This window comes from Mytilus edulis, chromosome 13, assembly GCF_963676685.1.
Source record: "Mytilus edulis chromosome 13, xbMytEdul2.2, whole genome shotgun sequence".
NCBI classification, from domain to species: Eukaryota; Metazoa; Mollusca; class Bivalvia; order Mytilida; family Mytilidae; genus Mytilus; species Mytilus edulis.
Genome location: NC_092356.1, coordinates 53,214,816 through 53,228,713, shown reverse-complemented (window position 1 = coordinate 53,228,713; position 13,898 = coordinate 53,214,816). Strand labels below are relative to the sequence as shown.

Sequence of the window (13,898 nt, the reverse complement as noted above, 5' to 3'; positions counted from 1 at the left end):
TGATATTGTTTACAATTTAATTTTTGTAATGTCTATATATTTTTTGTAGTGTTTATTTTTGGTGCATAATTATATTTTATTTTTTTCTGGAAACATGTTTAATTGTTTTCTTATTATAGTTGTCAATATTGTGTTCATTACATATATACATATTCAAATTTATAAATTAGTGCTAAATGTTCAGTCATCAAGTATATTATATAAATAATAAGCTAAGTCTGGTTTTCAAAAAATTTCACAGCCGCTTGATAAAAAAACTAACTTTTTAAGAAATAAAACTCTTCCAGATGACAATTTTGTTATGAATTAGACAGATCAAACTAAATATGCCATGATTTATTTTCTTATATAAATTCAGATAAACTTTTACCCACTATGCTTGTCGGTGCTGTTGTTTAACAAATGATTTAAATGTTCTTTTGTTTTCAATAATATTTTGGAATTTACAGGGGAATAAATTAAAACATATAGTATAGGAAAATGTTAAAAATTTGTTTAATATATAATTATGTTGCATATATATTATCTTATAGTTTAGTATTAATTTTAAACAAATATTACGAGTTTTAAGTCTACATAATAAATGAACAGAAGATCAATTTTGTATTTGGATGTTCCATGAACAAGCAATCTCGACAAGACCTACAGATGAAGGAATTTAAATCTACGGTAGCATTTCCAGTTTCAATAATAAATATGGTCAATACATCCCCAATATATTTTTGAGGGGTTTACTTTGTAAAGAACTTCTACTAAAAATACATGCATGTATTATGTATATCAAATTATTGTTTAAAGCTTTTGTAAAAATAGACTACATATATTTCTTGATGGTATTGTCATTTATAATTGTGCATAATAGATAGGTATATTTACAACTAACACAGGTAAAATGGTGCATACTTTATGATCTCCCTCTATATGTTAATAAATATATATTATTGGTTATAGTTTGTACTGTTTTTATTGGATCCTTCAACTGTTTAATCAATCATCTCAATTGTACACCTGCAGTATTAGATTGAACTAAAAATTGTACCATCAACATTTGTGTAATGAGACAGCACCTCAGTAACATAAACACAGAAGGTTTTGAAATTTTCATCTTCAAGTGATTGCATTATGTCATATTAGTTCTCATTGGACTGGACCTAACAAATCCTTGACGAAACATCATTGCAAATAACAATCAAAATTTCATAGAATAGAGTTTAAAATAACAACAACATGATACAAACACAAGCAGAAGCCAGGGCCAAAAACCGGTGCTCTAGAAAGTTAAGCAATTCCTGCCAAACCTATAGCTTCCAGTCGGGTTACGAACAACGAATTGTAAACCTTTTTTGTATGAGTTAAGACAAATTGGATGCAACTTGAAACAATGTGCCATTAAGATTAACAAATTCATCATGCTTTCATTATAAGTTTGGCGTACAAAATTATAATCCTGGTACCTTTGATAACTATTTACACCACTGGGTCGATGCCACTGCTGGTGGACGTTTCGTCCCCGAGGGTATCACCAGCCCAGTAGTCAACACTTCGGTGTTGACATGAATATCAATAATGTGGTCATTTTTATAAATTTCCTGTTTCCCAAACTTTAAATTTTTGAAAAAACTAAAGATTTTCTTATTCCAGGTATAGATTACCTTAACCGTATTTGGCACAACTTTTTGGAATTTTGGATCTTCAATGCTCTTCAACTTTGTACTTGTTTGGCTTTATAAATATTTTGATGTGAGCGTCACTGATGAGTCTTATGTAGACGAAACGCGCGTCTGGCGTACAAAATTATAATCCTGGTACCTTTGATAACTAATTACGTATGTTACTGATTGCTTTTGTTGTAGTTAGGAGTTTCTGCTGTTCTGTTGTATTCCTCTCATAGTTGATAAGGTTTCCTCGGTTTTAGTTTGTTACCAGGATTTGTTTTTGCTTAGTTGAATTATAACTATTGAACAGCGGTATACCACTGTTGCCTTTATTTGAGAGAGGTCGTAACTTCCTCATAAAAAAATCATGCTTCAGGAGGGTCCTTGTTGGCCACAACCGTCTATAAAGGATATTTTGGTAGAAACCCAACAATCAATGTGTCCTGCTTCGTTAGTGTGAACAGTTTTCTATGGGAAGACTAAGTTATCTTCTTCGTTGTGAAGTTATTTAAAGCCCTCAGAGTATAGTCCTGAAACAATTTCCTAGTGAAAGCTTAAGTAATAGTATGAAGAATCTGTATTTGTGGTATTTTTATGCCCAATTTATGGGCATTATGTTTTTTGTTCTTTGTCCGTTTGTCCGCCCGTCCGTCTGTCCTGCTTCAGGTTAAAGTTTTTGTTGAAGTTGAAGTCCAATTATTTTGAAACTTGGTACACATGTTCCCTATGAAATGATCTTTGTAATTTAATGCCAAATTAAGAGATTTTATCCCATTTCACGGTTCATTGAACATAGAAAATTATAGTGCAGATAGGGCAATCTATTTAGCAGAAGTGATGATTTCAGTATACTAGTAATGCTAGTTTCATATTAGTATCCGTCGGGTTGATGCACATATGTCTCATCATATCATTCAACTTACTCTTATGCATAGCTGTCACCATTTAGCACGTGGATGGTAATGTTGCAATATTTATTTTTTGGGTTCACTTTCTACATTAAAATGGCATATCTATTCACTAAAATATCATGTGATGATAACGAACATTTTCCCATGTTTTGTACAAATTTTTGTGGCATTACTGTGCTTATTCAGTGGGCTTGTGGTATCACAATAGCAATGGCTGAAACAGCTTACCAAATTGCTGTTTAAATTCTCCAACAAACTGATCAACTGGATTTTTTAAAAAACAAATTGCTTAAAGTGGACGATTGTTAGAACGAAGTGAGAGCTGTGTAATTGATAGTGTTTTGCACACAATTGTATTGTCTTCTTCGTTTTTCTTTTTGACCAATGTATTGTCTATTTGTACGGCTTCGACTTTCAATTATCTTATTATTGCCCTGTGTATTTATTTCCGAGTTTGAGTACTATCTCTGGTTATTTTTTTTTTTTTTTTTCATTTCTCGACAGCCTGTTCAAGAAGAGTAATAACTATATTATGACTGTTAATTTGATTTTCTAGCTAACAGTATTATCGTTTTGTTGTTTTTGTTTTAGAATTTAGGATTTTCCATCACCATGTTTCGTCCTTTTCATGACCACATTTTGTAGAGTAGTGTTGCTAATAATGGTAATGGAATCAGGATTTTTGAAAGGTGAGTCTGCATATATGCAATCACGAGGTTTAGCTAAAGTCGACCATTCTAATCATAGCTGACACATCTCTGCATTTGAAGACATGGATCCAGGACCTTGATGTCGGGGGGGGGGGGGGTATGCACCAAAAACCATTTTTTTTTTAATTTTTTAGATATAGTATATATATTTGTGAGGGCGAGTGGGTGTTGTTTGTTTTGTTTGTTGTGTATTTTTTTTTTTGGGGGGGGGGGGGGTGGGGGATTCATATCATCGTTTCTATATTTCTATATGTTTTAATTTTTTCACTTTTGTTCTATTATCTATATTTTTTTGGCCTCGCTTCCATACTTACTTTTTTGCACATTATTCTAATATCTGTTAAACACCTTCATATCCTTATAAATGGTGACCTTTTGCATATATCCTCATACATGTTCATGGTAATTGAAACAAGAAAAATAAAAACATATATATAACTGCATGCTTGGGCTTTTAGAGAAATATATAAGTCCTAGATTCTGCAGTGAGATTCTGTTACAACGTAAATTTTAACGAAAATAAAATAGCATTTTATTAATGATTATATATAAGAAATGTCAATTCACTTTTCCTGGACCGGGAGAAAGCATAAGGGAAAGGGGAGGGGGAGTAAAACAATTTGTTGATTTCCCTTGAAAATAAGAGGGGATTGAAATATGACATTCCGTTTAAACAACAAACAACAAGTAAATAGTTTAATTTGTTGCTGAATAAATTCACAAAAAGACAGTTTTGAAAAAAACGTACATTTACAGGAAATGTTATTGTGAGTACTGTATTTTGGAATGAAGAGATACCCAAAAATAGATGTAAACCAACATTATCGACATTAAACATATATTTGTGCATATTCTTCAAATACACAGATCAGAAGATTTCACCTGGTAATCAATCTTAATCGGTATTGTATTATAAACCAATACAAATGTGTACTATTCCAATCAACATGTAAGTGTATCATACATAAAAGTTTTTGCATAAAGACATTACACACAGGTGTCAATATTTACACACCCACCGATAAGTTGTCATAAATCAAACATGTGGACGCTGGTATTAATTAACGGTCAGTTTAATAAAAAGTATAATCAAGCTGTGACAATTTCCGCACAAGATAAGCAATTCAGTAGCATTAAAATTATGGTAGAAAAAAATTTGGTGACTTGAACTGGGGGGGGGGGGCACGTGCCCCCTGTGCCCCCGGTAAATCCGCCACTGCCCTGCCCTTAAATGATATCTGCCTATCTTCATCACCAGCCCTGTTGTCCGCAATTCTTCTGTGCTGACACGAGTTATCATTGATATGGTGTTGTTTATAAATTTCCTTGAATTTTTCGAAAAACTAATGATTTTCTTATCCCAGGGTATAAATAAACTTAGCCGTATTTAGCACAACTTTTTTGGAATTTTTGGTCCTCAATGCTCTTCAACTTTGTACTTGTTTAGCCTTATAACTATTTTGATCTGAACGTTACTGAGGAGACATATGTAGACGAAACTCGAGTCTGGCGTAAATGCAAAAATTTAATCCTGGTATCTGTGATGAGTGACTGAGCAAAGGGAAAGATCTGATTTGACAAGGTTCTGATTAAACAGCAGTATACTACTGTTGCCTTTATATGTTAAGATTGGAATGACTGTAACCTTTAAGCAAATATTAATGAAAGAGCTTTACATGCATCACGTCACACCTATCATTTGTAACCCGTGAAGTCAATTAATCATTGCAACTGCATAGCCCTGTATAAATAACTTGTTTGTACCTTTGAAAAGTAATATGTACTTTACAAAATAATTTGTTTGTACTTTACAAAATAATTTGTTTGTAATTTACAAAATAATAAGACTTACTACAAAATAGAACGTGTTTAATATCAGTATACAATTATTATAATTCATAAACATTAAACAAAAATTCAAGGTAACATCTAACAAAGTAGAAGTTCATGATGCGATGATAGTTTGATGTTTAAAGATAAATTCACGTTAATTTCTCCTGGTGATTTCGTAACTGCGGTTGTTGAACTGTGTACCACCGTAATCATCCATACATTCGAAATGATGAAATTTGAAAATTAACCTTGCATGTAAGAAATTGTGATCCAGATCTAACTGCATCTTCAACTAGCCAATAAATTAGATTATCAATGAAAAGAAGTGAAATGGAAATCGGTTGAAACTTATTGGATTCAAAATATAAATATGCAATCTTAATCATTTTAAAATAAAGAAGCAGTTTGTATTAGTCTATTAATTCCTATCTTCTTTTTAAATGCAGATTAAAATTACAAATAACACCTATAATCATAGATTCATTTAGACGTTTACACAATTAACAAGACGTGTCAGTTGTGATACATGGTAGATATAATTTATCATGTTTATGAATGGCAAATATTATCAAATTACTAAAGAAATTCCTATGGAATCAGATCTGTTTTATCAGTTGTTTAATTTCACAAGGTCATGTTTAACTGTTTTTTAAATGGAATCGTTAATAAACAACACTTTTTAAAGTATTCAATGTGAATAATTACGATTTTCTGATACGACAATTTATCTTATGCAAGTCATCCTATTAATGATACTACCAAAACAGACACTCTTTTGAAATCAGACACTGTGTTATGAATAAAACATTTCAATCTCATACAGCTACGCGTGTGTCCATTGTTAATTTATACTTTTGTAACATTGTTTAAATCCTAATGAATTTAGAATTTGAAACACGTAATAACACTTTTTACGTATATACTTTCGTAAATTGAGCTCGCTTTTCTGGATAAACTATACTGTTAAACAGAGTTAGTGAACCATTTAATTCTGACCCTTCACCGATAAGAACTTTGAAATGCTCATAAACGAGTATCCTTCTGTAAAGACTCTGTAAAGTTCGATGCACTTGCAAACAATCGCCAGATAAACCAATGATTGCACAGTATTAAAGTTTTCACTTATTAAATAAACTCATCATAGATACCAGGACATGAAATTGCCTTATTAAACTAGAGGCTCACAAGAGCCTGTATTGCTAACCTGACTACTTGGGATTTTGAAATAATATTAAAAAAAAAGTAAAATTCATACTTAGAATAATTTTTAAAGCCAAGTTTGGTTTAATATTGCTATGTTTGCTTTCATTCCATTCAGTGGTTCTTTAAAAGAAGACATTTATATGTATTTTCCCTGGGGTCCTGTGTTAAACTAAGTCCCCCGCTAGCGGTCATCTTCGATGATGGATCGGCTACAAAGTATCAACACTTGGTCAGCACCTCATAAGAAACATTCATTCTATGTTTGGTTTTATTCCATTCAGTGGTTCTCTAAAATAAGAGATTTGTATGTATTGCCTATAGGGTCCTATGTTAAACTAAGTACCCTGCTTGCGGCCATCTTGGATGATGGGTCGGCTACAAAGTAACAACATTGGTCAGCACCTCATAAGGAACATTCATGCTATATTTGGTTTCATTTTATTCAGTGGTTCTCTAAAAGAAGACATTTGTATGTATTTCCCATAGGGTCCTATGTTAAAGTAAGTCCCCCGCTGGCGGCCATCTTGGATAATGGATTGCCTACAAAGTAACAACACTTGGTCAGCGCCTTATAAGAAACATTCATGCCATATTTGGTTTCATTCCATTCAGTGGTTCTCTAGAAGAAGTTCAAAATGTGAAAAGTTAACGACGGACGACGACGACGGACGACAGACGACGAACAACGAACGATGGACGCCAAGTGATGAGAATAGCTCTCTTGGCCCAAAAGCGTATTGAATTTTCGAAAGAGAGAACCGCCGTGTAGTTGTATCTATCAAGCTTTATACTAATTTGTTCAATATTGGTTAATTTTCGGATATAGAAATAGGATAATCATGTTACATACATACAAGTTATTTAAATGCAACAACAAACGCATAGATCACAGCTTCTAAATACAGAAAATATGATTTGAATTTTTATGTATTTTGGAGTTTAGTATGACGTCCATTAACACTGAATTAGTACATAAATTTGTTTAGGGGCAAGCTTAAGCATACCTCAAGGTGCGGGATTTTCACGTTGTTTTGAATACCCATTGGTGACCCTTGGCTGATTCTTACTCTTTGGTAAGGTTGTTGTCTCTTTGACATATTCCCCATTTCTATTCTCAATTTTATTTTAATTCTACAACAATGTTCAATCCAATGATGCATTTTAATTTCAACAACAATAGTCTTAGGAATAATAACGTAAAATACATTTTACTCATATTGCGCAACACTGTGCAAGTTTTCATGAACTATATTCATAAACTCATGAGAAGTTGGAGAGACAACATCAGCTAACCAATGTGATTTCTACATGAAAATAAATATAAAATATAATTAAATGAAAAGACTTGTATCACTAAAAAATGTTGATTAAATGAAAAGAGTTTTGTATCACTAGAAAATGTTGATTCAGTAAAGAGGTTTTTTTTTATCACCGGGATCAAACCATACTGAACAAAAAACTAGAAATGATGCGACATATGGTAATACTAAGGACTGACACTAACCACTGGAAATTGCAATATATTCAGATCAGTTGGTGGGTGATGTAGAAAATGTATCTAAGCACACATTCTATATATGTAATAAAATTATAGTGTTTAATGCCAGGAAATTCTAATTGATAGCAGTTTGCTCCTGATGGAGTATACTGAAATACCCCGAATCAAACGTTAGTTTCTGTGATCCTTGATGGTTATATGAAAAAAAAAAGAAAATGTACAATGTATATCACATAACATAATTATGGTGTTAACATTTTGTTTCCTTTACATACGTTATATTCTAGATATTAATGTGATATGTGTGTTATTACAAACACGTCTGATAGACATGAAAATGGCTAAATGCGGCATTTTCGTCATCCAAACTAAATTGTTATGGTAATATATCTATGTAGAACGTTCTTCAACATATATTTCATTCTTTTTTGCAAACACAGAGACAACTATATACAGTTTATATATTATCTCTGGACAAATATAAGTTCTTCGAGTCAGTATATCGTAGTAGGTCGTATTGATAGGACTCAGAACATGAAATATCTTTGAGCTAGAGCAAGTCTTTGTGCTGGTGGACAGGTAAGGTGAATTTGATTCTTCTTATCCTTCTCGTCTGTTATGTGAACCTTGTATGAGTATGGATCCACTGAAAAAAGGAAAATTCTAAACTTTAACAAATTTCTATTTTATATCTCAATAATCTATTTTTATTTATATAAACAAATATTTACTGGTTTCTCACATGAATTACGACCTGATGAACCTTGTATTTCTAATCATAATAACATTGTAAAAAAGTAATTTACAGAATTTGTTCAGTTTAATTTTCTTTTTCTTTTATCGAAAATGAATCTGCTTTCATGGATCTTGAAACAGTACAGAACAACTTTTCAATAATATTAAAGGACATAACATTAGTTTGCTTAAATGAAAGTTTAAGTTATGAATATATAATTACCAAACTATCTTGATAAATCTGTTAATTATGATCAACAGTGCTCAACAGAATAATGTATATTTATGCCTCAAATTACACCAAAAATAAATTGTAATAGTCTATTAAAAGGGGATAGGAAGGGGATTATGTTCCGAATTTTCCGAACAAATAAAGATTTTTTCCCTCCTAAAAAGAAGGCCCGATTCGGATATCTAGCAACAAAAACAAACGCCCTTCAGCAAGTCTATGAAATGTTTATGTCGATAAAACAATTCATCACATTGTTGTCACATTATTTCAATTTCACATGTTTAAATGTTAAGCAAATAATTAGTTTGCACTTAAAATCTTCAATTAACATGTGATATTATGGGGAAGGTAAAATTCATAGATATCGTAATACACACCTGAAATGTTCGGCAAGTAATTATTCAAAACCATATCCTCCTTTGTAATATTTCTTATATTCTTGACAGCCTCACATCTCTTTTTCAAATCATAACCTTGCACCACTCCTTTTTGAATTGATGCCTATAAATCATATTTAGAAACATACAATTTGTTTTAAGGAAATACAAACATCCTAACATACAGTTTATATAATATAACAAAACACAAAAATAAGGAAAGAAAAGGAAGAACTACTCTAAAAATTTCTTTAATTTCATGGGAAAACAGTTGTTGTGTCTCATTGTATACTGCTTTAGTGTTTACTAGTTAGCCCAAATTCAATTGAATACTTTTATGCATAATAACAGCTACAAACAAATAGCATAGTGAAATTTGATTATCAAACTTTTTTTTATTATTACAGAACTGTTTTCGAAATATTTTGAAATATATTGTGTTTTATACTAATCAAGATGCAATCGGAGGCAGTCATTGGACAATGTAATATTGGTTAAGCTGGACATTATACTCTATTGAACGAGTTTATGTTGTGTTTTTTTAAACTTTATTCATATATCAATAAGGTGCCAGGGGACATAATTCCTATGAGTGTTTTTCAAACATTCCTAATTGAGGCTAAATTGTTGTGCTATCCATAACTGTCTATCTAGTTTTCATTTTGATTTGTTGCGATTTTCATCATGCCCACTCTTTAATCATGATCATCATCATGTCCACTCTATGATCCTGATTTTTATCATGTCCACTGTATAATCATGATTTTCATCATAACCACTCTATGATCATGATTTTCAATATAACCACTCTATGATCATGATTTCATATCTACTGAATGATATGAAGAATCATTGATGGATTCATCATATCCACTCTAAATCATTTCCGCTCTATAATCATGATTTTCATCATGACCACTGTATAATCATGATTTTCATTTTGACCACTCTAGAAGTGACACTATAACAACACAAATGTTAAGAACATTTTTGTTTCATTCAATATACAATAGCCTTCAATTGTGTTTCAATAAGCATAAAACTTAATATTTACCCCAGATACAAAGGCAACCGAATGTGTTCCAACAGATCTTCCATAAGCACCAAACATTTTTCTCTGTTTAACTGGTTCAGGAGTCGGAATTGATGCATTTGGCATTCCTTTAAAATAATTATTTACATTTTATACATTTATAAGAAAAAAGAAGAGGGTGTGCGTTGTGCTTACAAGTGAGGTGAAGATACCAATAAGACATAATCAACGGAATATTAACAGGATTTATAATAATTATCAAGGATTTATTTACATAAATATGGTAAAGAATGAAACGAAAGAAATGGTAGAGCTTTGAATTCCGAAGGCAAAATATGATTAACGGTTCCAAAATAAGTTTTAACACAAACAGTTCCATATAGACATTTTCATGTAAATGTCTCTCAGTCGTTACTCACCCATTTGAGCCCATGCTATTTGTCCTCCTTTAATAATTATTTCCGGCTTTGCACCGAAAAATGCTGGATTCCATAAAACAAGGTCTGCCATTTTCCCGACCTCTACTGAGCCTATCAAATGACTCATTCCATGAGCGATTGCAGGGTTGATTGTGTATTTAGCTACAAATCTTTTCACTCTCAAATTGTCATTTTCACCCTTGTATAGTAAAAAAAAAAGAATTTATTTCGACAGATCACTCACAGCAATAAAATAATTTACAGGGTTTATCAACAAATTTCTGACTTATTCGAATGCTGTTTCGTATGACTAGCTTTGCTTTTGTTTGAGTTCTGAGTTGTTGTATATATTCATATTACATTTTTCAATGTCAGTACTGTATATATTGGTAACCGCATTTTATCTTATTTTCCTATACAAATATATTTCATTTCAAACTTTAACATTCTGTTGATATCAAGATTCCAGAATGAAAATGTACCGATCCTTTATTTATCTGGAAATGACTTAGGGAAACAAACAGCGGCATCGTCTAATTAAGATTTCTATATTGCTTTATCAAACAAAATATGTTACACTTGGCTTAAACATAAGTTAGGTCAATTAGAGAGAATATCAGGTTGCATAGTACTTTTACAAATCTATAAATTTTAGTTCAGTATCAATTTTGGTGGAGTTCCTATGGTTTTGTGTGGTGTTTTGACACATTTCTTTGTCTTAAGGTATTTTTGGTGTTGACCTTTGAGGTGTCCATTCTTTCTCGGTTTATGCATTGTATTGCCATGACGGCATCTTTCTACTTTTAAATGTTCCTGCTAAAGATATATATGGTATGGCAACGTTGTTTATATGACAACAGCTTAAACGATGATGAAAAGTTAAAACAAGCAATTTTTCTTTTAATCATTATGATGTTTGAAATTTGATTATTTCAAAACTATTATTTTTTTAACATAATTGTCAATACTATGGCATACCTTTTCATCTCCTAGTCGACCTCTGAAGAGTTTCATCTTGTCAGCTGTTTGCCAAGTTCTACATATGACTTCTCCTATTCTACCCATTGCCTAAAAAGAGGAGTAATATATGCCAGTGATATCCCAGGGGAATAAACATGAACAACACATAATAATGAAAGGAACTAATGTCTTTGAACAATTCAAAGAATAGTGTGAAATAACATACCGGTAGTATATATCTGAAAGAAGATGTTAAAATTCATTTTAATGTGAATTTCCTTCCAAACAATGTTAAAAAAATCCAAATTGTGCAAAAGTCATGGCAGTTTGATTTTTTTGGCTAAATAAAAGAAATCAAGTCGCTTTTACATTTAAATATTAAAAGTCAAAATACAAGTTTTAAAATTTCATAAATCCTCAATCTTATAGAGGGTACGACCAAAACTTCATAACATCACATACTTGTGAATATGATGGTCACTAAGTAAACACTTAATATACGATTACGGTATACTCAAAAGACAAAGATAACTGCTTATTGAAACAGTGGTTAACTTCATGCAAAATGGATTGTGCTCATTTTCAAACGCTTTACTGCTAAAAATTCACGTTCTTATATATTCTGTCTAATTTCCATTGTACAACAATTCTTGTGCTGATACATGTATCATATTATTAACCTGTGAATCTGATGCCTTTATGCTTATATCATATCACCAACCTGTGAATCTGATGTCATTATGATTCAATCATAAACTAAACCTATGAATCTGATGTCATTATGATTCAATCATATCACCAACCTATGAATCAGATGTCATTATGATTCAATCATATCACCAACCTATGAATCTGATGTCATTATGATTCAATCATATCACCAACCTATGAATCATATGTCATTATGATTCAATCATATCACCAACCTATGAATCTGATGGCATTATGATTCAATCATATTCAATCATATCACCAACCTATGAATCAGATGTCATTATGATTCAATCATATCACCAACCTATGAATCAGATGTCATTATCATTCATTCATATAATCAACCTGTGTATATGCTGCCATTTTGCTGACGTTTTATATCAAACCTGTGAATCTGATGCCATCATACTTCAATCATATAATCAACATATGAATCTGATGTCATTAGGCTGATATTTTATAACAAACCTGTGAATCTGATGCCATTAGGCTGATATTTTATAACAAACCTGTGAATCTGATGCCATTAGGCTGATATTTTATAACAAACCTGTGAATCTGATGCCATTAGGCTGATATTTTATAACAAACCTGTGAATCTGATGCCATTAGGCTGATATTTTATAACAAACCTGTGAATCTGATGCCATTAGGCTGATATTTTATAACAAACCTGTGAATCTGATGCCATTAGGCTGATATTTTATAACAAACCTGTGAATCTGATGCCATTAGGCTGATATTTTATAACAAACCTGTGAATCTGATGTCATTAGGCTGATATTTTATAACAAACCTGTGAATCTGATGCCATTAGGCTGATATTTTATAACAAACCTGTGAATCTGATGCCATTAGGCTGATATTTTATAATCAACCTTATGAATCTGATGTCATTAGGCTGATATTTTATAACAAACCTGTGAATCTGATGCCATTAGGCTGATATTTTATAACAAACCTGTGAATCTGATGCCATTAGGCTGATATTTTATAACAAACCTGTGAATCTGATGCCATTAGGCTGATATTTTATAACAAACCTGTGAATCTGATGCCATTAGGCTGATATTTTATAACAAACCTGTGAATCTGATGCCATTAGGCTGATATTTTATAACAAACCTGTGAATCTGATGCCATTAGGCTGATATTTTATAATCAACCTTATGAATCTGATGTCATTAGGCTGATATTTTATAACAAACCTGTGAATCTGATGCCATTAGGCTGATATTTTATAACAAACCTGTGAATCTGATGCCATTAGGCTGATATTTTATAACAAACCTGTGAATCTGATGCCATTATGCTGATAGCACCAACATCGTGTAAAATATCTTCTGCAGCAATTGTTTCTGCTCTAATTCTTGACTCGGCAAAAGCAACATCTTCTTTGAGATTCCTAAAACACAAAAATACAACTTCAGTTAAGTGTATACTAACACCATTATTTCACTCATACTACTCGGTCTTGATATTAGCATTCTCCTTCAACTCCAAAGTTGCTATAAAAAACACAACTTGCGCATTTTTTTGAAATTTGGAATCGAGATATACATCTGAAGACAAAAATCTAATTTATCGTGTATCGGTCAAAATTAAAGAAATGATCAAC

At 31.7% G+C, this 13,898-nt stretch overlaps 1 protein-coding gene across 2 annotated transcripts in view; it reads right to left on the bottom strand.

Moving 5' to 3' along the window:
* Positions 1-7,454: 7,454 nt before the first annotated feature.
* The window catches only part of LOC139500763 (urease subunit alpha-like), a 62,501-nt gene continuing 56,057 nt past the window's right edge, over positions 7,455-13,898 (bottom strand). For both annotated transcript variants that reach the window (XM_071289598.1, XM_071289596.1), the window contains exons 17-22: positions 13,571-13,685; positions 11,585-11,674; positions 10,607-10,805; positions 10,209-10,315; positions 9,155-9,278; positions 7,455-8,456 (exon numbers count right to left, since the gene is read on the bottom strand). In XM_071289598.1, coding sequence (XP_071145699.1) covers positions 8,338-8,456; positions 9,155-9,278; positions 10,209-10,315; positions 10,607-10,805; positions 11,585-11,674; positions 13,571-13,685 — 754 coding nt within the window. In that variant the 3' untranslated portion in view covers positions 7,455-8,337. The remainder of the gene's footprint in view (positions 8,457-9,154; positions 9,279-10,208; positions 10,316-10,606; positions 10,806-11,584; positions 11,675-13,570; positions 13,686-13,898) is intronic.